This window comes from Corvus moneduloides, chromosome 6 (assembly GCF_009650955.1).
Source record: "Corvus moneduloides isolate bCorMon1 chromosome 6, bCorMon1.pri, whole genome shotgun sequence".
Lineage (NCBI taxonomy): Eukaryota > Metazoa > Chordata > Aves > Passeriformes > Corvidae > Corvus > Corvus moneduloides.
In genome coordinates this window covers 45,426,147-45,453,969 of record NC_045481.1, presented here as the reverse complement: position 1 = coordinate 45,453,969, position 27,823 = coordinate 45,426,147, and the positions used below count along the sequence as shown (strand labels likewise).

Below are 27,823 nucleotides of genomic sequence, written 5' to 3'. Positions count from 1 at the left end.
GTGCTGAATATCATTTAAGGACCTGTATTTCAGACGGTCACTTAAAAGATCTGGTGCTCTGCAGCACCTGCGGGCAAGGAGCTTTGCTAAAGCAATCAAGATGAAGTCAGACTGTGTGCTGGACTCCTTTGATTCTTGACAGGAAAACCAGTTCTCCTGCAGAGGAGGAGGGAAATTACTAATCCAACTCCAATCCTCTTCCACAAACACAGCATTCCTTATGCAAGAGCCAACTCTGCAGGTTTACACGGAACAGCCAGGCCAAGAGGCAAGACAAACAAATGACACCTGCTATAGGACAAAAACCATTCAAAATAACTTTATAAACTCTGTCACATTTCTGCTTTGTACATCAGTCCAACCTTATCCTTCAAGCTTGTTACTGAAAATTGACAATGCTTGCTTTTTGTTTCGCGTTTTCCTGAAAGGCAGACACAAAACCAGCCATCAGTGCATTATTTACACAAGTGCAACACAATCTCCCACCCCAAAATTAATTTTTTCACTAAGGTACTTCCAACAGAATGTAAATAAACACCACGGCTTGAGCAGTGTTTCTGAAGTCAGTTTATAAAGGTTAGCTCATTTCTGCAATCCCCAAATGCCAGAGCGAGTAAAGCTTCGCTCACCATCCAACGGGCTAAAAATACGACATTTCAAGTATTAAATCAGAAATTTCTAAAGACAATCCATATTTTGATAAATAAACACAAGGGAAACAGTATACAGCTCTCAATATACTGTATGAAAAGTGTGTCCAGTTTCAAACTTTAGCAAGACAAGTGCACAGCCCAAAAATGTGATCAAAGTAACCCTGAAAACTGTAGCAATCCGGGAGTTCCAAACATTAATCTCTTCTGTGTTTCCCCTCGAATTACTCTGCTGGTCTGAGGCATTTGATTGTTATTTAGTTCTACAGCTGTAGGTAATCCAAAAAAATCCTAAATTCATTCCCATATGGAAACAATTCAAGAGAAGGTTCCGTAGATAAAGTCTGTTCTCATCTTGTTTCTCTGCACTTTGCTTACAGTGAGATGCAACTGCATGTCTGTTATTCCCATAGCGCCCACAGCTAGGACAAGTTCAGTCCAAGTCATGCTGGCTGTGGCTTGCTCTCAGTTTTCCACTTCACGTGTATCTTCACCATCAGTTTTCTTATGTTTCCTCATATGTTTGTACTTTTCCACATATGCCTTCACCAGGTTAGCCACCTTCATAGGGTTGATCTCTCCACTTTTGCTGTGGCAGATCTGCAGGGGATCAGAAACGGCACTTGGTCAATGACAGCATCTCAGGCAAGTGGCAGAGAGGCCCTAAGCTGTCCAGGGGAGCCAATTCCTGCATAGCCCCCCAAGGCTCATGGCAGGGTACATCAAGCAGAAAACAAAGACAAGAGCAGTATTTTCCTTCAAGCATTTCAGAAATGGCCCAGAGCTTATCTACGGAGCACCACCCGAATGCAGAAGCATCTCGAAGCAAAATTACTCATTTTTACTACAGGCTTTTTCACCCATCCATCCATTTTTACACAACACGTGGTAACCAAGGAAGAGTTCAAATCCCAGTTTTGGGATGTTTTTGAGGAAGCAATGCTCATATTAAAAGAATTTGGCAGTTTGGAGAGCCCATTTTGAGATAGGGGAGAAAGAGCAGACCCTACACAAGGAACTTTATCTCTCTTCAGAGAGGAGTTCACAGTGACTTCAGCAGCAATTGGCACCGCTCAGCTCTCTTGCAGAAAACACTTATGGTTCATATGGGTCACACAGAAGATGTGAAACTGCAGCCATTACCTCGTGAATTCTTATTTATGATGGAATTTCTCAGTGATAGCAAGAATGCAGAGCAGGGAGAAAATACAGTTCTCTGAGGTATCAATTAACTGCCTTGACCACAAGAGCATTACTTCTCCTCACGAGACAACATTTACTTGCTGATCAAGTCTTTCTTAGCCACGACCTACTCAGCACTAAGATTTGAGAAAAAAGTCAGTATCAGCAAAATTGCAAGGCCCTCTTCCAAGGTTCAGAGATACCACAGATGCTCAAGGACCTAATGCAGAGAGTATTTTCTCACTTTATCAGAAACAGCTGGAATTCCGGCTGAAGGTCCTAGCGAGGGGGATTTGACCATTCTCACCTAGGGCACGTACCATGTAACATTTCAGCTCAGGCAGCTGAAGCTTAGCAATGTTCTTGTCCACTGAAAACATGATCTCATAAAAGGAACAGACTGACAGATCATCAACGGCACCAATTAGTCCTGCTTAGAGCAGCTACTGCTTCACCGCAGGACTGCAGAGTCAGGGTCCAAAGATCTGCTACTCAGTTCTGGCATGTACTTGCTGAAATGGCAAGTGCAATCCAAAGTACTGCCACTTACATAATGATCTGCCCAGCTCCTCCTCTCCACTTCCTTTCACTGGGCCCTTACCTTCTGCACTGCTTTCCGAAGGATGCTCTTGTACTCCTCCTTTGTAATCTCCCTCTTCTGGTAAAAAGGTTTGATGGCAAGTTTCACTTCTTCCACAGCCCTTTCTTGCATGTGAAGCTTCTTCATGTACTGCACAGGAAAGAGAACTTCATTACCTTGTGCTGTCTTGGGAATGGTTTCTGAATCTGTTTTTCTTAGAATCGATCAAACAACGAAAACTCTCATTTCACAATTTCAACAACCCAAGTAATCACCTCCAAGTGATTTCCTTTACTGTCAATTGCTGTCTTGAAACAAATACCAATTTGTGCTATGAGGAACCCTTGCTTTATGTAACATTTATTCTGCGTCTTAAAGAATGTGTTTTAAGCAAGTGACTACAACATGGACTTCCTAATTTTGGCCTCCTCCTTCCCTTCCAACAGCTCTGGAGTAAACACACATCCAACAAAAGGCACCAGATTCTAAAAGCAGCAAACCATAATTGTGAATATAAAGCTTCAGATAGCTCTAAAGGCAATCTGAAAATTGCAGAGGTGCCTATGAAGTAATGACTACAGGTGCCATCAAAACAAGTTCATAAAAACTGCTGCTCATAAATGGAGGTTCAGTGGGAAATGCATCTTACTGTTTGGTTTTATGGTACGAAGCAAAATAATGGGCTAAGTTTTTCTTCTTGTGTTAGCAGCCACTGTGCCTAAAGCAGATGGCCTGTGCAGCAAACCCAAAACTCAGCAGCAAGGGACTTGAACTGAAAGATCTCCACAGTGTTTTACTACCTCTACATTTTCAGTGCTGATAAGCAACAAGACACAATCCTACCTCTCTATAGGACTGTTATGAGAATTGATATTAATTTCAAAGCTGAAGGGGAACGGAGAAAACCAGGTGTTTAGAGAAACTTGGACATTGTAGTTTCTGGAAAGTCCCTTCCAAATATTCATGCAAGAAAGTTTCAGAACTTTAAGAACGTTATTTTAGGTGTTTTAATCCCTCTCTGTCCTACCATGATGAAGCAACAGAAAGCAGAACAAAAAAATGGAATAAATCCCAAACAAATTCAAAGAGAGGACTGCCTGCTGCTCCTGGGTTAGCAGAGTCAGTCACCAAAAACAGCAGGGCTGGGAAAATACAGTACAGAAAGTTTAAAAATCCCTCAAATGAAAAAGTTCAAATAAACAGCTCATTTATTTTATGCATTTACTCACTTCCTCATTTTTTGTTTTATCCACTGGAGGTTTGGGTGCTTTGATCTTTTCCTCTGCATTTCCAACAGAAGCAGCTTGGATTCCTGGCTCAGATGCTGTAGCCAGGCTGCCCGGCTCTGGGGTGAGGCTCTGTCCTGCCACGCAGCCAAGAGCTGGAAGACTTCCCTGCATGATGAACTGAACCATGGGCTGGCTCACCGGGGCGTAGGGGGGCAGGCTGGAGGGCAGAGCTGGCGCCAGAGGGATGTTCTGACAGTACACCTGGGAAACACACACCACTCTGTGAATGCTTGTGCTGACAAGACACAACATCAGAGCAGGATTTCCAGAGCATCTTCTATCCACCAGGAGCTACCACCAGCCCCGCTCGCCTTTTAACTGGTGGACAGCACAGACTGATGGCTCAGACCAAGGCTACCAAGGCAACATTTACAGCCTAATCACAGGGAGAAGCTCACAGCTTCTCAGGCAGCACCATCTTTCTGCAAGCTGCTGCTGAAAACAGAAGCTGCATGTACAGAGCAGAATTAGAAGATAATACATTTCTTCAATGGTAAGGAGCACCCTGAGAGATTAAATGACTGGAGGATTGCTGAGGTGTATGGGCTACATGAAATGTACCACACGCAGAGGAAGGCAAACTCTGCCATGAGAGGAGGGTGTTGCACAACAAGGGCACAGATGAGATGGGATGCCTTCCACGACACTTGGGTGCTGGAATAGGAACCAACCTGAGAGGAATCTAGATCAGGAAACATAGGCTCAGGAATCATATAATTGGTTGGAGGAGGCTCATTTAACTGCACCTGATTTAACGTTTGGTTCAAGTCCTCTGCTTTCCAGGCCCCTTCTTTTGCTCGCTGAAGTTTGTAAAATGGCATCCCTAGGTATCCCGAGAGAAGGAAAAGAAAACATCTCAGAACAAAAGAATGTGCCAAAGAGTCAAAGCCAATTATATTTTTAAAATTAAAATAAAAAGCATCTAACAACAAAACTAGCAATAAAAGGATCTTTTTAGCAGTCATTCATATTTTAAAGCTTCTGATAATAGAAAGCTTCTCATCCCCTTGAGCAATTGCTTTCTACTGGGTTTATCTATTGAGAGTAACCAAAAAGAACAACACAGGCAACTCTGTCAACACAAACAGCACAGGTTCCCAAGCCAAACTGTTTCTAGCAGCTTTGCCTTAGCAGCACTCACAGGGGTGAGCTACAGAGCCTTGTCACGCTCCTTGGTTTTGAGGAACATTTATAGATACTGAAGGCAAAGCAACCATTCCAGTTAAGCGCAGAAAGGGTGGGACACAGGCTGCCAGTTCAGAGATGGGGTTGTTGCATGTGCTTCACAAGCGAACAAGCTGCCGCTGGCTGAGCTGTGCTGACAGCACGTCCTCTCCAATTCATTAACACAACTCACCTCATGATTTCAACCAGTGCAAAATGCCAGCTCTCAGGATCGCAAACCATGGCATCACCCCAGCTCAGATGACACAGCTCTTACAGTATGACCAGGTTTGGCCAGGCACCAAAACCCTAAGCCTTATACAGCCTATTTCAACTGCTGTTTGTTTCCCAAAAGAGACTTACTTGGAGCTTTTCCAGCAGACAACGTGCTGCTTTCTTCCTCTTGAAGATTCCAGGTAACTCTTTTCACTGGTGCTTTTGATTTCAAGGCAGGACCCTGAGGTACCACTTCCAGTTCAGGCTTAGTGAAATTACTTGTATTTTCACCTGAGACAAGGCACTCCTCCTTAACCTCCCTCACACAATCCATGACTTTGCTTTTGGATGAGCTTTGAATGGGTGCAGCCTCAGCTGGAACGTGCATGATAACTTCCTTCTTTGGGGGTTGCTCCATCAGAGATGGACATAATGCAGTATTTTCTATTTTAACTGTAATCTCTAGGTTTGTATTGCTACAGCTACTGAGCACTGCTGGATCAGTACTATTCATTAACTCTGTTTCAGCAAAAGAATCCACATCACCAATTGGGACACAAATGTCTGTGATCTCTGGTGCAGGGAATGCAGTTTCACTGCTCACTTCCTGACAGATGGGCTCTACCTTTATAGTTTCTTGGACCTCTCTCAGCTGAACTGGGGTCTCAGTCTGTATTTCCTCAAGTCTGACATTTGGTTGGATGGTTATAGAAAGCCCTTCTAGTACTAGCTCCTCTTTTGGCTCTTGTTTGAGAGAATGGGGTTGCTCCAGACACCTGGTCACATTTTCAACTGGAGGCTTTTGATCCTTCTCTGGCAGAGGAGAAAGCAAGGTCTCTTTTGATCTGTGTTTCCTTTCTTTGGAACGTGATCGGGATCGCAGTCTTTTTTCCTTTGATTTGCTGCTTTTGTGCTCCCAAGATCGAGACCGAGATCTCCACTTTCTCCTCTCCCGAGATCTGGATCTTGATCTCTTTCTGTCCCTTGACTTCAAGCCACTTTCTTTATCATGCCTCTCGTAGCTTTTGTCCCTCCTGCGTTTCCGCCTTTTAGTCCTCTCCGTGCTGTTTGACCGGGAGCGGTCCTTCCGCCTTGATCTTGAGCGAGACCGTCTTTTCTTTTTCCTATTTTCATAAAACTCAGAAGTACTTCCAGGACTACCTGAACGTGATCTAGATTTCCTTCTGTCCCTGGACCAAGAAGTTTTTGCCTTTTTATCCTTGGTTCTATCCTTAATTTTCTTTTTTTTAGATCGTTCATGACTGCTAGAACGGTCAGTAGAAGACCGCCTGCCCTTGGATTTTAATGTGTGTGTTTTGCTGTGCTCTTCCCCACCTGACCAAGAGGTAGACCTGGAGCTTCGGTCCCTTGAGTGTGCTCTGTCTCTTGACCCTGAACGTGATCTCTTATGCTCTTTGACAAGTGCTTTTTTCCTTTTCATCTTCTTCTTGCTTCGGGAGCTGGAGTTTGAACGGGATCTGGAACGTGATAGCCTCTCTGCTTGTTCTACCTTTTGGACTTTCTGCTGCCCATCACTCTTTGAGGGACTATCTGGTTCTATTTTCACATTAATACTAGGTCTAATCAATTCCTCAGCATTAAAGAACACATTAGGTCCCTCTCTGTTTTCCTCCTTTAAACACTTAGTATTAGAAATTTCCTTAACAGCAGATGAAGTGCAAGGACTGCTTAGGAGGTCTTCCTCACCCACATTGTCTCGTTCCTCTGTATCAGAGATCTGTTCTACAATCCTGCTTGCTACTGCCACATCATCACGAGACTCTGTGTTACCAGACGGCACATCAGAGTCAGTCCCAGATCCAAATATATTTTCTACCCTGTAAGGAGTGAAACGACGGACAGTTTGAAATGTTTGAACTTTTGGATTTTCAATGGAAATAGTCCTGGTGATATTAGTTAGTGGGATTCCTGAACCAAGCCTTTCAGGACTGCTGTTTGCTGAACTCGAGTCTGATCCTGTTGGCTCGAAGGGATCATATATTTCACTTTTGACCTGCTTTTTCTTTACTGAGAAAAGAGCTGAAGGACTCTCCTTCTGCTGCACGTCATCGCCCACCGGGCGGAAGGTATTACAAAATCCTGGGTTAGACAGCCTGCTGGGATGTCCTGTGTTCCCGGGAATATTGATTTTAAAACTCTCAAAAGAGCCTGGGCCTTTGCCCCTTGAAGTGCCTAGCAGCGATGAACTGCTATAGCCACTGGGATTGGTGGAGAAAGACACCCCGCTTGGACGTGTCTGTTGCTGAGGTTCCTTGGAATTTGATTTCTGACTTTCCACCCTGCTACCCTTTCCTGGCTGATTAGTGCTGTCCTTGCCAGTCAGCTGGGTTATACAGGAGCTGGGGATGTCACAGCTTTGGCTTCCTGCAGGTTCCGGCTCCACCTGCTTGCTGCTGGTTTCTTTTTTAATCTTTGGTATCCTGGGAAGCTCAAAGATGTCAATTCTCTGGGAAGGTGGTTTTACTGGCTGCCTCACAGTTACAGCTTTTGAGCCAGAATTCAAGTTACAGCTCAGGGGCTTTGAAGGTGAATCAGTGGGTACGAAGTTTCTAGATTTTCCATTACATCTGGGCATTTCATCTAACTTTGAGCCATGCCTGCTCAAAGTTGCTGTATTCTGAGTCTGGACAGACCTGGGTGTCATTGAATATTCTGATTTTACAGTTGCCTTTTCCGGTGCAGTCTGTGCAGGGCTTGCTGCAGACTCGCTCCTGCTCAGCAGAGGTGATGAGAACGAGCTTGAGGAGAAGGGTCTGGAGCGAGTACTCAGCTCCAAGGAAACAGAAGGTCCAGCCATGGAGCTACTTGCTGTGGTCCCTGAGTGCACTGTACTTGGGTGGGTGTTATGTCCTGAACCATCCTCCACTCTTGAGTCACTTGCTGATTTTCTATGAAATGGAGCTATGGCACACAAACAGACAATTCAGCTTTTCAGGACATACCCGGAGACATGCTCTGCCAACATTAATAGAAGTACTAAGCTAATGATTTTAAGTTCTACTGTGGTTTGCAGACATGCCACACAGTAATAACAGAGTCCAATAGTTCTTCTGGTCAGATACTCACAGTTTCATGCCAGACAACAACATCTTTGAGGTAAACACTAATGTTTAGGAAATAAATTATTCTGTTCTATAGGTATCACCAGATTAGTGCTTGCTATTCTGCAGTTGCTGATTGACAGAAATGACTATAATAGAGGACGTTAGAGGTACTTATTTTAAGAATAAAGTTCTATGTTTCAGTTTGAAGAGATTCCTTTCAAGTAATGCCATGCCAAGGGAAGACACAGCTGGAGATGATAGCACATATTTAGAGCTCTACTTTTGCAAAGAAATTTCTTGCCACGGTCCTTCACTCTGCTCTTCAAACTGAAGTACAGATTACAGGCATGACAGCAATGCATGATACACACCAGGAAATTTGGGTACTAAGATAACTTTGGTCTATCCAGTCCTACATTTCTTACAGCAAAGTACGAAACCACTGTGCAGTTCTTTTGAAAGAAGAAAACTATGTATTAAAACTAAAATCCTCCAGTAACATCTCAGGTCTGCAATTAAAACACAGACAAGCAACACTATTTCAGACATCCATCTTTATAAGACAGATTACTGTTGGCAGTTACTGAATCCATCCTACATATTCCAATGCCCAGTAAGAGTATCCCTAAGTTTAAAGCTATGCAGACTGTAGGATCAGGGCAGATGTGGAAGAAACAAAGAGGCTAACAGCACTACGAGGTGCCAAGTCCTTACCTTCCTTCTTTGCTGTCAGTGAACCATCTCTGTTGATGACAACATCTGAACTACTCATCATGAGAAGGCTCTGTCCAGACAGGATACTTCCCAACAGATCAGGCACAGGAGCAGCTTCTGCTTCTTGATCAGGACTCAAGGCAGGCACACTGCTTCTGCATGTTTCAGAGGGGTTACATTTCCTTTACTCTTACAGCACTTGTTCTATACACACACATTACATTAAAAAGAAACCAAAGTCAAGGGCATAAACAGAGGTCAGTCAGGGAAGTTCACTTGTAGTTTTGGCTTCACTAGAGTCATTCAGTCCCCATCTTTCTCTGACAAACAGAAGGTGAAGCTTTTGCTGACTTCCCACAGGAATAATATAAGATAAGAAAGCATGTAATCATACCTGAGACTTTTGGTTAGCAAATGCTTTTTATTAAGAGTGGTGCTCACTGTGTTGTATACCAAGATTAACTTTCCAGTGCATTTAAGATGCATTTTTGGAGGATAAACCACTGATTGTCACTTCAGAGATACTTCTATCCTAGCTGCCTCTCTTGCCCCCACTAAATCACAACATAAATGTATTCCTCAGGCCTACACTTCTATCTTAAAAAAAATGACAGAGATTGAGCCAGTGTTTAACCAGAAGGTGCCACTGGCAGGGTAGCTAAGAGCATGGCATAGAGAAATTACACTGAAAAACAACTGCAATGCTCCCACACGTGGGACAGCACAAACACTCCCGTTTATGCTTTTCTCAATCTTATGAAGATGGTTTAAGTTCTCAGTTCTTGAAATGAAGGCTGAAAAGGTGTTTCTGGTGTTGGGCTTTTTAGTTTTTATTGCTTTGCTTTTGATGGGATTTGAGGGGTTATTTTGTTTGAGTTTGCTAAAAAACAAACTTCCAAAGGAACCCAGCTCTCTGAGGGAGCTACATTTCATTTCTGTATGACAACAAAGCAAACTTTATTCACATAATGTACACCAAAACACCTGTAATAACATTCAACAGAGAGACAAAATGAGAACACTAAAAGAATCAGCTGCTAAGGCCAGACCAGAAACTCAGTGTAGCCCATGCAAATGGAGCCTTTAGGAAAGCTGAGTATCAGCTGAACAGTTCTACCTTCTAAAAAATACGCTACTCAAGTAACTCTGAGGACACGGGAAGTTTCCTGAAAGGCTTCTTTCAGGACTGAGATGGGAAAGGTAGACAAATAATCCAAGTTATCATAGAAATATGCTACCTTAATCCTGAGAAACCAACCTTCACCATAAGTCAGATGCATCAGAGGACAGCTATGTAAACCTTTCACATCTTTAACTACTTACGCTGAGCTCCCTTCATTTCTCTTTAGCTCCCTCAGACTTGCAGTTTCCTGTGACTCAGCTGGTACCTGCCTCAGTGACTTTCCTCATCCCCTTTCTTCTCATCATTCTCCTGATTCCCTAATGTCCTATCCCTCAGTCCTGAAAATTCACTGTGGCTGCCAGTGGGGGGCAGACAGGGCACCTGCCCTTGGCAGGCTGCAAGGCACAGACAGTAAAGCAACTGTGAAACTGCAGGATCAAACAAAGCTTCTTCTCAATTTTCTCAGCTCCAACAAATGGCAGCTGAAGTGGGTGAGGTCGGTAAAGCCCTCACCTCCTCAGGATGTGCAATTGGATTCCCTGGCCCTCTCAAAGAAGCAAGTGGTTTTTTAAAGGTTAATGAGACTGGGATTTAAAACATACTAATGGGGTTACTGAACAGTCACAAAACAGAAAGCGAGAGAGTCAGATTAGGGTGGAAATACCAATTGTAAATTTCAATGGAAATGTTTAAGGCATGATGAAAGAGTGTGTGTGTTCAACATAAAAAAAGAATTCTTGCACAAATTGATGTGGTTATTTATCTACACATGTGCAGGCATGCATGTATACAAATACATGCACTTTTTGAGAGATAAGGGTAAGAAAAGGGTTAAACAAGGATGATCACCAGGTTTACTCTTTTGTTAGGGTCATAAGACAACTAGGAATAATAAAATAAGAATGGATTTTTACCTGGGAAGTCCCACAGAAACGGGTCTAGCTACAGGACGGTGAGACCTCAGTGCTGACTGGGAGAGAACTCTCCTTTTGGCACTCACTGGTGAATCTGGATTTGCTGGAACCTCTTCATTGCTATGATAAAACACACACACGAACCCTGAAATTGTCTGAAATGCTTTTCACATCAAAGAGATGATAGTGCTATGACAGATACAATTAGAGAGCATTGTTTTATTACGATATATTAAAAAATATTTGTGCAATATACTTTTTCTGTGGCTGCCTAAATAGAACAGGTTGATTCAGACAGCAGAGACTCAAATGTAGATTTTCATATCTAAAATGTTAAATGGACAATTTTCTTTTATGAAAAGATCATAAAGAAATATTCAGTGGAAAACTAAATTTCACCAACAATAACTTCAGATGCCCCCTCCCCCAAAATTCAAAGTTTATGAGTGACACAAACTATGGCATAGTAAGATTTCTCCTGAATTTAAAGTGCCTGGAAAAGTGAAGATAGGAAAAGGAGAAACGTGGAAGATTCCAGAGGTCCATGTAATTTTGTGTTTACTGTATACCAAATATGCCAACTGTCTTCACTTTAAATAAATAAATAAAATGTGATGGATTAGGATTAGACTCCTTCAGATTCTAACCTTTCAATAACCCCATAGATCTTATTAAAGGTTTTCACAAGGCTGATTATTTCAGAAAAACTCTTTTAGAGGAGGCTGATTCCTTACAAGCTCAGCAACTCAGCCCAGAAGGAAAGAAAGAACAGGCCCTTATGTGTTATCATGGGTTGTGTACCCAAAGGTGCCTTCACATGTGAGATCCACGCTCTGCATGGAGCCACACGTACGAACATCCCAACACCTGCTAAATCACCAGATCCCTGATCACAATCCAGAGATCTCTCACCTTTCATATGGATCCAACTCATATGGATCCCCAAACACAGAGAGAGAAGCTGCACCAATATCTGCTCTCATCAGCCCAAGCGAGGGCTCCGTTGGTTTGTACATGGAAGGAAGTGAGGCCCCACGCACAGGTTTACTGAGCCCAAGAGTTCTTGCAATACGGGAGCGAGTAGTAACCTCATTTTTCCCCTGCACAGACAAAGAGACTGGGTTATTTGTATGTTAGGGCAGGTAAATTTGTGTCTAAAGCCCCAAATTTAGGCTAAGTACAGTCATCAGGTTACTACCATCAGCAGCACAAGTGGCGTGCATTTGTTGTCTGTATTTGTTTTAAAGCATTTATGAAACTTGTAACTATGGCGTATATGTCACTTCAGAGACTGCATGATACAGATGTGACCAGAAAAATTAAGCTTCTAAAAATCTTAATAATGTCAATTTGAAATTGTTGGTTCCTTATTAAATGCTGGAGGGACAGTTCTGGCTCTAAGATGTAGACTCTAGTTAAAGTAGCCGACAAAAAGAGTCAAGCTGGTACAGAGCATTCAGTCTAATTCACAAGAGAACACTACTCACAACTGAAAGGAATTCTGAGAGCCCTTATGGCTGATTAGCTGGGTTTGCAACAACAAACACTGACAGCCTATTAAAAAGAAAAGGTGCTGGCAATTCTAACTGAGCTTGCATCAGTACCAAGTAAACACTACAGCTGAATGGCAAGACAGGACAGAAAGCCTGCAGGACATGCTTTACAATCTGATCCCTACAGTCCAGGTAAGAGGATTTGTGAGCAAAGCCAGCAGGCCTGTCTGGAAGTTGCAATTCATTTCCATGTACAGCGTCTTTCTGGAGTACACTGGACACATCCTGCACAGACTCCCACCAGAAAGAAAGGTGCCTGCTATGACTCTAAGGTGGCATTTCTTCCAACTGAATCCCATGTTATACTGCTCTTACAGAGGGCTGAAAACAGCAAATACTGACTGGCAGAAACTCACTCACATGTGATCTTACTCTCGTCTTTTTCCCCCTTCTCTTCTTTGTCAGACGCTTGCGTCTCCTCAGCTGTGTCCCTGAACTCTTCTTCCCAGCAGCAGATTTTGTCTGAGTTCTTTTTTTGCCTCCTACTTTCTTCCGCCTACCTGATGGGACAAAAACCAGTCATCTGGCTAAGAGCTGGCACTGTATTTTACTCTGTACTCACCTTTTTCATCCCCCCCATGACCACAAAGCAGCTGAAAGAGACATACACAGTGCCACCAACAGCAGGGCAGAAAAAGTCAAATCATCAGGACTTACTTAAAAACAACCTTCAAGACACCTTCTGGGCAGAGGTGGTATAGGGAAAGAAAAAAATGCACATGGGATACTTCCATAGCTGCACAGGTGTGGCAGCATACAGCTGATGTAGAGTATTTTGTAGGATTCAGGCTGCCCTAAGGTGTCTGATGTCCTCACCTGTTTTTCTCTTCTGCCTGGTAGGAGCCCGTGGTGCCAGAGGACGCTGGTAGATGGCTGTGTTCAGGCCTGCTACAACTGCTTCAATTGTTTCATCCAGAAGAGAGGACATGAGGTACCCTGGCACATGCTGTGGGGGGGATTTGAAGTTACATGATACAGGTACCTAAAGCTCAGCAGCATTTACTTATAAAAGCATTTGATGAAAAATGGACTTGAGATTCAAATGAGGAAACTCCTCATATCACCAAGCTGCCAGTTAACCAATTATGTCACTTTTTTCATCTACTGACTGACATATTAAGGACCTTGTTCTTCAGCCTCCTTCAGAATTACATGCATGCTCCCAGCTTCTCACCGTGCTTGGAGGACAACAGCTTACACACCCTGAACCAGTGGAATTAAGCTTCAGTCAACTCAAGGTACGAGCCAAAATAAGATGAGCTTTCGTACAGAGACAAAGGCAATAAATAACAGTGCCTTTCTATATATAGTTTGTAATCATCCCTGCACACCGAGAAGTGGAGCTAGGAACACCTTCTTGAACAGGAAGTGCCGGGTTCCCAGGATTACACTACCATGGAATAGTAAAGTCCCCAGGCACCACCCCTTTCACCCACAGGAGATGACTGCACTATTTCTAAAACAAGAAGTAGGGAAAGAAAGAAAAGTAACAAGTTACCTTGCAGAGTCTTTCACTTCAAACAACACTTTCCTCCCTTTATTTTTTTTCAACATATATATAGGCCTGACTACTCAGTTGTAATTGCTTAACAGCAATGCATCGAATAATTCATCACTTTTTGTATTTTATTAATTCTTCTAAAGTTAAAATTGAAACGCCTGGGTTTGGAGACAGTGGGGGTTTGGCAGTCAAATAAGATCACCTCTGACATGGAGGACATAATGAATTTAACAATTGCTAAAGCATTCAGGGAAGTTCTTAAATAAAGGGAAAAATGTGATAAAAACTTAAGGTGAGCTGGATCTTTGTTCATGGCAGCTGTCCCAAACTATATTTAATACTGTAATAGAGGGACCCTGTGTATTTGGGATATTCTCCTGCACAGATTCTCTAATACTGTTAATGTAGTTGAACTCACACTGCCACATTATTGAGGACACTAACATCTGGTTTCTTCCTCTTCCAACACAACAGACTGATTTTCACAAACCCAGAAAACATAAAAATACAAAATCTTTCACTTCAATTGGGCTGAAGGCAGTCAGCAAGTTCTACTGCTATGGGCAAGGAGGTAGGAGTACAAAGGAAAATAAACAACTGTCAAATAAACATGCTAAAAAACCATAAGTGGTGCACAAACTGTGTATTAATAGCCACTAGGAATAGCAATATAATTTTGCTCACACCAGGGGTGATAAAAATGCAGGTTAAGAGAGGAAGCTGCTGCAGCATTTCAAAATAGGGCATCTTGGTCATGTGCTGTACTCCATTTGTACATGTTGTACGCCTCAGTTTAAAAGAGCTCCACAGCTACTAACTACTGTGCTATGGACAGTCAACACAGACAGCTGAGCTACTGAAATGGGGACTTATTTCAGCAACTTTTCCCCAGGGCTCTGCCAGAGGCTCCCTCAGAAATCCCCGTGGATACCCGAATCTGCTGTGCCGTCGTTATGCGGTTCCTGTTCACCGTGGCCCGGACGCGTTCGCTCTGCCGAGTCCTGGCTATGGCTCGGGTCCGGACGTGAGGGCGGAGCCTACTGGTGGTGGGGACAACATCGGCCATGAGGGCAGCCACCTCTTCCTCACTGACATGATCTGCATCTTGAACGAGAACAGGCTGAGGTCACTTGTCTTTCTACAGGTGAAATTATTTAAAGAATTTCAGGCAAAAAAAAAAAAAAAAAAAAAATCAGCATTCCCTTTCTTAAACCAATCACCTCCACAGGCAGCCATTATCCACTCAAAAGGAAATGAGTACAGACACCACTGCTTCAGACTGTTACATGGTGTAACACTTCCAGGTAACAGAAGTTGCTGCTACCTTGGCAATCTGAGGTCAGGACACTAATAAATTCTTTCCAGCGTAACACAGTGCAGTCACACTACAGTGCTGGGATTGCCTTGGAAAGGTTAAAGGATGCTTACAAGAAGCAGCTCCACAGGTTGTAACTGCAGATTAAAATCTTCATAAACAAGGTCCTCTCATCAGTCAAGAGTTCAAGTCTAATCTTAAGGTTCAAGAGAGAATGCTTATCAAAACAATTACTTGAAACAGATGAAACCAGGAAGTTAAACATATCATCAAAACACCACATGATTCACGTTATCTAACTCGGGAGAAAAATATTTACCCTGACTGGCTACCATAAAACCCTTACCTGCAGCACCATTGGCACCCATGGGGGCACAGGCAGGACAGAACCATTCATCTACAGGGACTTCACTCAGAGGAGGATTAAGGCATTCCATGTGATACCTTGAGGGGGAAAAAAAAGAAAATCAAACGATGTGCTCTTTACCAAGGGAAGACAGCATTTTACCTCCATCCACAGGCTACAGAAGGCAGACTCATTTCCTTAAGCCTGAAACTACTGTTTATGCATCCGCTTCTACCAATCTCCAGAGAAATGATGGATGCTACCTGATAGTTATACAAGGGTCTTAAGTTCTAGATGGTATTTTCATCACTTTAGGCCCAAAAAAGTTCAGAAAAACTGAGTGTTTTTCCCTCACTGTGTGGTGAATCACTTGCCATTTGAACCCAAGCTGCAAGAAATGTGCAGAGCCAAAACTGATGGTGGCAAGAGAAGTTCAGAGATGCTGGGGAGACAGGTAATCAGGAAACAACATCAGCTTCCTGAAAACCAACATAGTACCAACAGTACTGGTACTTAGGAGCATTTGAAGTGAGTTACTCTACATTTTTCTAAAGTTAATCTCAGCCACGGAGAACAAGTAAAGACTTCAAGTTCTTTTTTCAGGAAGTGCTTCTGGAAGTGCTAAACTCTAGAAATCAAGGATATATAAAGAACTTACTTTAGGAAAAGAAGACAAAAATCAAACAACTGTATCAAACTAGAAAAAAAATATATTTTAAAAATTACAGTAACTGTTGGGAGATCACCAAATAAAATCTGAAGCAATACCCTGAGTTTAGACAGGCTTATGGAAATTCAGAAAGAACTTAAAGATGAGGCTTCAGATAAGAGTTATGAAACACTGGTTTGGCTTAATATTTTAAACTCAGTGTTCTGATGATGCTCTTAGCAATCCTTAGTGTTCCTGATTTTGTCTTTTTTCCAGAAGGTGAATCAGTGTATGTTTGTGTATGGACAGTGCATCAATGTGTACAGACACAGAACACAAAGACAAAACTAGACTTACCAGAGGTCTAGTTAGCTTGCTACGAGTTACTTTTGAAAGGTTATTTTACATACTCATTATTAGCATCTCTCTTTGTTGAGTGGGTAACTTTTGACTTAATCTTCAAACTGACAATGCTGGAAGACTGATTAAGCAGCCCAAGGGCTTTAAATTCTAGCAGAAAACTGCAGGGCCAAAGTTGTGTTCAAGCACATTCACGACTCTACTTAACCATTTATTTTATTAACCAAGGAGGGGGCAGAGACAGAAGTAAGCAAGACTAAGAGAATCATGTAAGAGCTGTGGCTCTAAAGAAAATTTTCAAGGTTTCACAAAACTGAATCTTAAGCACTTCTCCTGCACAGCACTAATGCCCAGTCAGCCAGGACAAGTCATGCATCCTATCCTCAAGGAGACATAAAGGATGTGTGGTTTTACCCTTTATACACACAGATGTTGCAAGGATGAGCACAAACACCTTCACCACTTGAAGGCATGGTCATCTGTTTTGGTGGTCTGCAGCCTCATGTGTGCAGGACTCTCCACACATATGTTGCTACATGACCAGAAGAGGACCCATCACATCATGGGGATGGATGTTTGCTCTGTAACATATGGATACATGGCTGGCCACATGATGAGCCTGAAGAGGGCAACAAGGGGCAAGCCTGCAAACCAGACAGTGCCTGTGGACCAAACTCTGGCCATGTGCAATCATGCAGGTGCTTCATTTCAGCCTCTTACCCTGCATCACAGCCATCGCAGAGCAGCAGGCGATCCTCGCGGTCACTTCTGCCGCACACCTCACAGAAGGTCGGATCATCCTCTCCATCAGTACCCTGAGTTTTTGTGTTCTCAACAGGAATCTAAATAAAACAGGGATTCATGGTTTATGCAGAATGTGGCACTTTTTAAAATCCATCATCACATTAACAGTAGTACCTGCAGCGAAATCTAAAAGTGAAGGAACCAAAGTGGCTGTTACACACCAGAACCTTCACTTTGTTCATTCAGCACACCTAGGGCATGATCAAATGCCTGACAACATCTACTTAACTTGTCTGCTGTCAGACACCAATGACTATAGAAAACTGCATTTTAAGAATAGGCAAAACAAAAATCCACAAATAGGATCAAAAGTAGTCAAACAAAAATATGCCAAAAACAAGACTAAAGAAGAGAGCAAACTTCGCTACCCCCGTATTACTTCAATGTTAATTCTCTCTTCAGTTAAAATGCAAACAATAATAAATCATCAGTTTATGAAAACAAAGCATCAAACCCCTAAACACTCCCTGGAAACTAACATCTTTCTGATCTCAATTAAGAGCAACGACAACTCTTCAATGTTCTTTTGTGAGCAACTACTAGCACACTTGACCAGTGCCTTTCAGGGCTCTACTATTGCCTTGTGCCTCTCCCCTAACAAACCCAACTGCTACACAGCATTGCTGGCAGCAGGACATAAGGAAGAGATCACGGATAATCTAGATTATTCCTATTCATCCTATAACAGCACTTGAAGAATGCAGAGCACTCTCCACATGTGGACAGGCTTATCCATGCAGAACAGTTTTCAGTCAAATGTCCATTATACAAAACAGGCAGTTACAAAAAACACCCGTTTTCTGCCACCACAAACGAAGCCACAACACAATATTGCAGGAAGTAAGGTTAAGGAGGAAGAAAAACAGCTCCTTAAAAGGCAAATTTAAAATAGGAAAGAAATAATTCATTCAGATAGCAAGTATTACATAAACACCCTGGAAGTATAAACTTTTGAATGACAATTTTGTGTCAACTGGCCTCGTTGTTTGCTACAGTAAAAGGTTTACCTTTTTTAAGATTTTCCCACCAAAACGTGCCCGAATGTTAATGTAATTAAAGAGGATTCGATCCACTGGACAGGAGTTTGCATTCTAGGAAAAAAAAGAAATTTCCAATACAGTTAATAAGTGCATAACTTTATTCAATTTTTTAAAAGAAATCTTATATTATTAATGTAATAAGCATTAAATTAATGTAGTAGTCATTTTAACAGCTATTGATCTTGACATTTTAAGTACTTAAATCTGACTTATCTGGTTTACAAACAACCTGTTCTATCAGAGAAAACATGCATTTTTAGAGAAGCATTTATTTTACTGAAGCAATTTAATTATTATTCAATTGCCAAAGCAACATCAAACTTCTTCCAAACACTGCCTTGAAATAGTGCTCATGTTTTAAGGCATTTACTTTCCTTTGGACAAATGAGCAACTAGAAATGGTTTACAAATATATTCAGTCAGAGTGATTTATTTGCTTTTTAAAAATTTAATCACCACTGCTACTGCTGCATGCACTGTAAGTTTTGTTGTAATTCTCACCCTGGATTATGACTATGGGAGCTACAGGGGTGGCAAGGAACTCTGACTGAAAAGTGAATTCAGAGCAACCTGCAGATTGTCAGTATTCTTTTACATCTTTCCCGTGTTTAGATGTTCAGGGTTGCAACAGATCCCCATCCAATGGTTACAATACAGAACTCAAGAAAAGATAAAGACAGATATACAGAGAAATATACATATATCCAAGCACAGAGAAAAATTAGTATCTCAACTTGAAAAAACAAAAGAACTGTAGATGCCTACAAACACGCTTGCTTGTGACCTTACAGCTTGCAGAGAACAGAACAAATCAGGATGGGTACAAGAAAAACAGATCCACACTTCAAACATGAATCCTGCCAAACAGAGCAGTAACCCAAGTCTGTTTAAAAAAACTTAAGAAAGCAAATATGAGTATTACTGTATTTTGTTCTCATTACAGCACAACAGCATGATCGGAGGGGAGAGAGCAGAGCACACCAGAAGGTCACAGGACATCACAGACAGAACAGCTCACCTTAGACCACTCCACGATGCAGTCCAAGCAGAAGTAATGGGAGCAGCTCTCAGGAGTCCCAACAGCCTGATCCCTAAATGTGTTGAGGCAAATGGGGCAGTTTTCACCATCCTCATCAGAGGAGATGCTCACTCCATTCAGGTGTGGCTCTGATTTCAAAGAATCAGTGATTCCTTCCATAGTGGCCTCACTTTCTTCCTCCTCCTCCTCTTCATCATCATCGTCTTCGCAATCTGAAGAAGTGAGAGATAAAGAACAGCTTGTGTGTGCTGCAGGGTTTCAGCAACGAGGGCAGAGGGGGTGGGCAGGACAGGGTACCAGTTCACAGGAAATTCCAAGTAACCTTATTTTATGAGGCTGCAGGGGTGAAGCACAGCCTCCCCAGTTCAAGGCAATAATTTTTGCTGTTTTCTTGCTTCCTAAATACCTTCACTAAAAAGCAATGGATTACTCTGGTGAAAAACAAAGCCTGATAATGTGAGTAGTCTTGCAAGAGATTAAAAGCACAGACACCAGAAAAGCAAAAGATTATCAAAACAGGACAGTTAAGATATGTCAAGCTACCACTGAACAATGAAGTCAAAAAATAAATTTATAATAAAGTTACCATGTACCCAACTTCTGTTTTTTTAAGAGACATTCCAGAGGAAAAGCAGCAGCAACACACTCTTCTGCAGAACAGCAAATGAAAGATTTCACCAGTAAAATATGATTTTGGGAGCCAAGGGATCGAAGTGCCTTAGAGACCGCTTAAAGAAGTTTGGTTTTGAGTAAAGTTAAACACTCAGCACACATTGTTGAAAGGTATTTTTATTTTTAGTACAAAATACAAAGATGGGTTAGTCTTTCCCTAAAACCTGTGAACTAAGCTGATATTTTCAAGAAGCAACAAAAAGGTACCTAAAACCCCACTCACTTGGAGGGGGAACTGGGGGTGGTTGTTGTTGGGTTGCTGATTTTTTTTTTTAATAAGAATGGGGCCCTTGTCTTTTCAACTGAATTCTCCTGTCTGGATGTAACAGAGAATACTCTGAATGATGGATTAATAAAGCTTTTTGGCACCTAGCACTGATTTTTTAGTCTGTGTTCAAATCAGTCTAACTAGTAATTTGGAAAACTGTGCTCTTGCCTTCCCAGCAAGCTTTAAGATCTAATAAAATCTCTTTTTGTCTATCCAATATTAGTTTGAGCGTAGCAGTTTCAGAAGGACATGTATCTACAGGGTACGTTTTCAGTAAAATTAACAAATTCAAGTAAGATCCACACTCATTTTTCAAAGAAAAATTAGTCAAGCGTTCTTCCATCCTCCCTAGGTAGTACAGCAGTAATAATTTAATTCCAGAATTCCCCATCACAACATTCACTTTAGAGCCCTATGCCAATGCAAACTAACAAACGTGCTTTTCGTAAGTGAGAAAATAGCATGAGCCATTGCTGCAATTTTGACTTTTTTTCCTGCTCATACTGGGGCAGAGTTCACTCCTGCTGACTACAACTACACCACTTTGGTTAGCAGATAGTCTTCAAACATGCAAATACTTTAAAAGCTTAGAAATTGGGGACTATTACTTGTTTGCTTATTACTGTAGGATTTTGGCATTGGCCTGACACAGCAGCATCTGTGGATTTGTATTTCATTGTTAGTTTCTGGAGGAACAGCTTTCATCTCACTCTTCCTCAGTTATTAAAAATGCCTGTTAAGGCACATTAACAGATCTCACCTTCTAATTCTTCATCTTCACTTTCTTCCTTGTCCTCCTCACCTCCCTCTTCCTCGGTGTCATTATCTTCCTCTTCACTACCGGCATCATCTCCTGAATCCCAGCTATTTCCACCATTGCTTTCTTAAAAAGAGAAGAGCAGAGGAAATACCCATTTGATGCAGACAGACAGGCAGAACAGGTACCAGAACCCCTAATCAGGTCATTATGCAGGAAGTGAGCCCCCATATTTCTGCAGTGGTATCAAAGCTGCCCATCTGGAGAAATTCCAGGGAAGCATGCCAGCAGTCTCATACACACACGTTATGAAGCAAAGCAAAAACAAAAAAATTGTCAGGGTGAAGGAGACAAATGGTCACAAATATACCTTTACCAGCCTTTTGAGGGTAAATCAAGAGGTTCTGCAACCTCGAAGCAGAAAGGAGAGGCCACATTTACCTGTTTCGCTAAGGAGTGCGAGACACTGCCTTTTGCCCTTTCCCAGAGCAGCGTTCTTGTTGATCAGCTCATCCTGGCTGTCATCATCCATGGCAGGACATTGGAATCCCTGCGAGAGGGCAGAGGCAGGGAGGCAGCGCAGCACCTACGGCAGCAGGGCAGACACCAGGCTGGCCCAGAGCACCCGACGCATCTGCAGAGACCTGAATGGGAGAAGGAACGTTGCTCTCCTCACACCACTGAGCAGTTTTCCCAGTTTCAGTTCCGAGGTGGCTACGGGTAAGCAGCTACTGCTCCGTGAGGTTTCACAGCCCTACTGAGCTGGATGAAACCAGCTGCTTGTGAAAAGCAGTTTAGGTGAGAGATTCAGCTTTATCTTGGGCTCCTGGATGACAGAAAAGTGTATAACCAAACTCCCCACTGAAAATAGCAGTAGAAAACCACAAATACTAAAACCGTCCCACAGACCAGCAATTCAACGCAAAACTGAAGGGACCAGAGCCCTTTGAACAAGGCCTAACAGGATGACAGTATGTGTTTCAAATCAAAATACTCCATCTTGCCTGATTGAAAAGAAGAATAAAGATTACATAGTTTAGGTTCTTTACAAAAAAAAAAAAAAAGTCTTTGCACAGCTCTGTCAAGAAATAGAGAAGTTGAAGACCCCACAACTATTATTCCACAGAAACTGCTCCGGTGCATATTAATGCAATCACATTAATTGCTGTGCATCAGCACAGACTGGCAGTAAAACTGACAGATACTGAGAGATGTTGCATGATCCAAATTCATAATGACAATTAAATCAGAGCTTTTAACACATAATGCTTCAAAGCATTAAGGCAGACAGACCCCTGGCAAGCTTCTATAAGCAAATCATGAAAATATATAATTAACAGACACTTAAAGGTAGGTGTCATATCTCAATATGCAAAAAAAAAAAAGGATTCTTTTATAAGTGTGGCAAAGAAGTTTCAATCAGGTGCTCTTCTCCCACTCTCCCTGCTCCCCATTACATATCTCGCATATTAAGAGATTTTTTGGAACAAAACACTATGTTTTATTCAAGTGCTCTTGATCCGTACCTTTGCTTGCACACTCCCTCTGAGCCACACAGCACAGCTCTGCACTAGAGAGCCTTTAAAATGTAGGTTCTACCAAACCAGACTAAACTACAAATGGAGTCTTCAGTGCCTGGGAAGGGGGGAACTAAACAAAAAGAAGACTGAGGTTCAACACAACTAAGTTCTTGTAAAGACTTAGTAAGAATCTTGCCTAAAGAGATTTTTAGCTAAATTTATGGCTGTTAACAGGAGCGTTTAAAAAACTGTTTATAAACAATTTATGTTGGCTGAAAACATGCAGACTCATCAAAAGCCAGTCACTCTATGATGCAACTGAAAAAATAGGAAGAAACACCCAGAATTTTCCAAGTTTCAGCAGTGCGTATGTATGAATTATTCAAACAGAAACTCAATTATATAATCTCCTCCCAAAAGCTCAGTTAGCTACAGCAATGCAAAATTTGTGGTGACGTGACAGGCAGGACACATAAAGGGAAGGACTGGCAGCGCCGGTCCCCCAGCAGGGCAGCGGCAGGCACGTGTTCCATCCGTGGATTTCGATGCTGGGCAGAACCTCGGCCACTTCTCCACCGGCACCTTGTGGGAACAGAGCGGGCTCCTGCTGACCTGTCACGGCCACACCCAGCCAGCCACGGCACTCCTGAGCCACTGAGGATGACGGAGGCCAACCAAAGCCACGGCAAGTAAAAACCATGGATGAGTTTCCACTTCACTATGGCCATCTCCTTCATTTCCCTGCTCTCCAGTCCTCCTTAAAGCAAAGCAATAAGCACAGAGCAGAAAAGTTCTTTATGTTTCAAAAAGTGATTCCTACAAGCCCCGGTTCTGACCAACATACACTTAGCTACATTTCCAAAGAGCATGCATTTCTTCACTGTAGTGGAATAAAACAACTACCCGTGTTATTTTGTTACCCCACGGAAAGCTATCCTTTAGGCACAGAGGCAAACAAATCAGCACTTGTGACTTGACAATCTAAACTGACATATTTATGCTGCAAATGCAAGCTTGTACTTTGCTCAGAGGCAAAACTCCGAGTTAAAGAAAATCTGGTACTGCAGCAAACAATCATGTCTTCAAATCCCGTCAGTAAAAAAAGTCTCTTTTGTGGATAGCTGGAAACTGACAAGGAGAAACCAAGCAAGGATGACACAAAGCGAATTTGAGGTTCCTAAGCACATCACAAATATTACTTTACAAACAACCTTTTCCAAACTGGGCAGCTACTCTTAAGGAAAAAAAGAGGGAAACCATAGTTGACTATACAGCTAATATGAAAGCTCCTTCTCCTATTTTTTAAGAACAATAAGCAGCATTTCCAAGTTATTTCTTTTTTTTTATGGGAGACATTTCAAACCAATTACCACTGTGAAACACAAACACATTCATGATACTTCAGAGAATTCACTCACCTGTACAAAACCCCCATTTTCTCCAGCACTTACCACACCAGATTTTTTCTAAACCCCCTGAGCCAGAACTAGCAAATACAAAATAGACGGAAAGCATTTTTATTCTTACATTAACCAAGAAGTTTGGTTAAGGAGGGGATGGCAGTCATTCCTCCAAGGCAAACCTTAACTATGCACTTCTGTAACACAAAAGGCCGGACTGCTAAAAAGCAACCAGTTATCCCTGAAGGCCATTTGACTCAGGCAACTACAGCTGCTTTTAGTTTTGGGGGTGTGAAGAACATGCCCTCGTGGCTGTATCCAACCCCTCACTGCTTGGTCATTTGGAAAATCCCATGATGTGCAGTACTCTCCATAACAGCCCTTCAGCTGCAAGCAGCTCTCACATGCACCAATCATCCCTTCTGCATCTCACTTTTACTGTAAGTCTGTTCAGAGAAATTTAGGATGCAACCCAGGAACACAGATGCAGGATAATCTGGCCAGAGATCCCCTGTCTTTGTACTCAATACCACTGATGCTTATAGCAAACTCCAGTTCCTTGGGCGGCTGCATCATCCACTCGCACAGCATATCCAGTGTCCAGATTACAGGTTGCACACAAGGTTGGTTGAAGGCAGGCACCATTCTCCTCCTTAACATCCCCCTGTTTTCAAACTGTCATTTAGAAGAGCCTCACAAAACGTTAAAAAACCATTAAGCCACAGAAGCAATGAGTGCCTGGCAAGTGTTTGATCACGGTACTCGCACCAGCGCTTTCTGCCACCTTAGGTTTCCTTCCTCAGGACACAACCTCAGCAGGGCCAAGTCAGGCTCGGTCGCAGCGCTGCGTCCCTATGGCAGCACAGGCTCTGCTGCAGGACAAGCTGTAAGGCCAGGCTTTGCTATTAAGACAGATTACATTTTGACACAGAGATGCCTTAAGTAATTTTAATAGTAGAATCAAAGTGCAATTACAAATACTTTCTTCAAGCTCTGTTAGCAACAGGGCTTTCTGTTGGCTTCAGCAACAGAGATGATTAAGTGCTTCCTCCAGAACAAGTGTTTATCAAACAAGCACTCCAGAAAACATTTAGTTTTTTTAACTGAAGTCTTTATGCATTACCACAAATCAGTATTTTAATGTACTTTGAGGGTGTTCCAGCAAGAAGGCAAGCACAGGTTTCCAGCTACCAAGAGGAGGCACAGTCTGCAAAGGACACTGGGGCTCCATCCCATCGGACACAAAGCCGACAGAGCTGCTACAACAGCGAGCGCCTCTCCCAGCCACAGGCACTTTCCCTCCTAGCACCAGCCCATCTCCTCCTCCACCAACTTCTTACGTAGCTTCTACATTTTTCAGAAACAGAAGAGCTACTACAGAAGGCTTTTACTTTCATCTGCTTGGGTAACACTTAGGACTATTCACAGGCAAAGAAAAGTTTCTCACAGAATTTTCTCACAGGGTGGTTTTGAATGCTGATCTAATTTCATGGGCCGCTACTGAGCCACCATGTTCTAAAGACCACTTATAACTAGATTTAAGCCTACTAAATTTTCAAACATATGGGCTTTCACTTCTCATTGGCCCATCTGCTTCGTTGGCTTGTTGGGGGGGAGGGGTTTTGGTTGTGTTTTTTCTTAGTTTTGGTTTTTTTTTTCCCAATCAACTAAATAATTCAGTTCTCTCCGGAAAAGCAATGTCACACATCAGAAATTATTTAGCTTTGTTTCCAATTTCATATGTTACGTTCAAAGAAAAGAAAATAAGAGTTGCAAAAGTAATTTTTGTACCCGGTTGGAAAAAGTCTGATTATGGTGTGACTACTGTCTGCCATCACCACATTCCAAAGGTAAATTAAGACAACTTGGCAGGGAAATAATTCAGATTAACAAGACACTCCTACAGCCCAGAGTCGTGCACTGCCAACCTAGCATGCACAGGGAGCTCTAAAAAAGTCACCTAAATCTAAATTTAGATCCCTGTTTAAATTACCAAAAAAAATTTAACTCTTAAATACCACTATCAGAGCTGTCTATGCAACAATTTAAACAATGGAAGCACTTAAGAACCTAACAGATAACGCACAGAAAATTAATCCTGACGTAGGTAAGGAAGTGCTTATCTGTCACCCATCCTAGCCCTGCCCTAAATTTAGCCACCCTGAATTCCAGGATGAAAACTGTCCACCAAAGCTTCTCCAGGAGCTGACACTGCACTCTTTGAGGAGTTTGTAATGCAAACAAAGCAACACACAGGCTTTGCAAAAGCACTTGGGAAGTACAGCATCTTACCCAGAGGAGCAGCTAGGCATTTTGTACCTCTGTATTCAAAGCAGCAGCCAAGCTCTGTGGAATTCCCAGCCTCCAATTCCTTGCAGCTACTGGCTCTGCTTCCAGCTGCAAATTAACTCTCTCCAACTTGGCACATCCTCCTCTTTCTGAACAGGGTTCTTTTCTTAGGAAGAGTCACCCTTACTGGCGAGTTCCCCTTCAGCATCAATCTTTCACACCAGTCCCATTTTTAGCTACAGCTTCCCCTGCTGTTTATGGGCAGGACTGTGGGAAAAGAAAAAACCACAACAAAAACCAACAAACCCAAACAAACAAGAAAACCCAAACAAAAAGCTCACATACTTTTATATTCTGTGCACAGCCCTACGGAGGGAGACCCACCGACATATAAGAAAGGAAATAACGCAACAGACACGGCTGAAACACACCAGCAACACGCTCAGTGGCAACAACCTGCAGGAAAACCAGTAAATGAAACTACAAAAAAACCCCGCCCACCGAACGTGAAGTGGCCAAGGGAAGGGGCCGGTGACACAACTTAGAACCTCTTCGTAAGCACAGGTCCCTCTAGGCGAAATTTTTAAGCCTAAATGTGCCCTTGTTACAAGCTAATACGCGACTAAAAAACCATCAAACGAGCACCAAAACAAGCTTGCACGCAACTCCTCATTAGTACTTGTCAGCCGAGCCGGCTGAAGTAGCCGATAACTTCTCCAACACCCGTGTGTGCACCACAAACAGTGGGAATGGGTGGGAAGAGGGAGCGAGGGGGGGAAAGGGGAGAGGCGCGGACACAACAGCCTGGAAACATTCGAGGTTTTGTTTAGTACCCTTACTACATTTATGCGTGTACTTAGTGTATTTATTTAAGGCTTTGCCGCAGCAAAGGCAGCTGGGTCGCTCCTAAGCCGAGGTGCTCCCGAGCCCGCTCGGCCCTTTTGCATCCCGCGGGACGCTCCCACGGGAATCCCGGGAGCACCCGGGGAGAGCCCGACCCGGGGCTGCCCTCCCACGGAGGCGTCTCCCGTCGGAAAATAACCCAATAAGCATGCTGTCGTTGTTGCTGTTTATAGGAACGACACTAAAGGAGCCACCGGGGCAGTTCCCCGCCGGGGCGGGGGGGCGGCCGCTCCGCCAAATCCCGCGGCCCGGCCCCCACCCGCCCGCGCAGGCCCCGTCCGCCGCCCGCCCGCCGCCCGCCCCGGGCACTCACCGAGAAGCGGCCCCGGCGCTCACATCCCAGCCAGGAGCCGCTCGCATCCAGAACCCCGCAACCGCCGCTCCCCCGGAAGCGCTGTGGAAACACTGGCGGGTCACGGGGCGGCAGCGGGCGGAACCACCGCGCCTACGGGAGGAGGGGGGGCGAGCCGAACCATTCGGGTGATGGGGGGGAGAGCGGCCGCGGGCCTG

At 43.1% G+C, this 27,823-nt stretch overlaps 1 protein-coding gene across 2 annotated transcripts; it reads right to left on the bottom strand.

Moving 5' to 3' along the window:
• Window positions 1-114: 114 nt before the first annotated feature.
• On the bottom strand, window positions 115-27,768 carry PHRF1 (PHD and ring finger domains 1). Of its 2 annotated transcripts, none has more exons than XM_032112644.1 (18): window positions 27,627-27,768; window positions 21,643-21,845; window positions 21,205-21,327; window positions 19,484-19,716; window positions 18,433-18,516; window positions 17,342-17,463; window positions 15,613-15,710; window positions 14,883-15,055; window positions 13,267-13,396; window positions 12,811-12,950; window positions 11,810-11,997; window positions 10,898-11,017; window positions 8,861-9,015; window positions 5,229-8,003; window positions 4,373-4,524; window positions 3,642-3,902; window positions 2,434-2,562; window positions 115-1,250 (listed from the first exon to the last, which is right to left on the bottom strand). In XM_032112644.1, exons 2-18 carry the CDS (start codon window positions 21,731-21,733, stop codon window positions 1,116-1,118), a joined length of 5,109 nt encoding a protein of 1,702 aa, XP_031968535.1. In that variant the 5' UTR covers window positions 21,734-21,845; window positions 27,627-27,768; the 3' UTR covers window positions 115-1,115. The 2 variants fall into 2 exon arrangements, with proteins under 2 accessions (XP_031968535.1, XP_031968536.1); XM_032112645.1 differs by having other exon boundaries at window positions 4,448-4,524; window positions 27,627-27,767.
• Window positions 27,769-27,823: the final 55 nt, after the last annotated feature.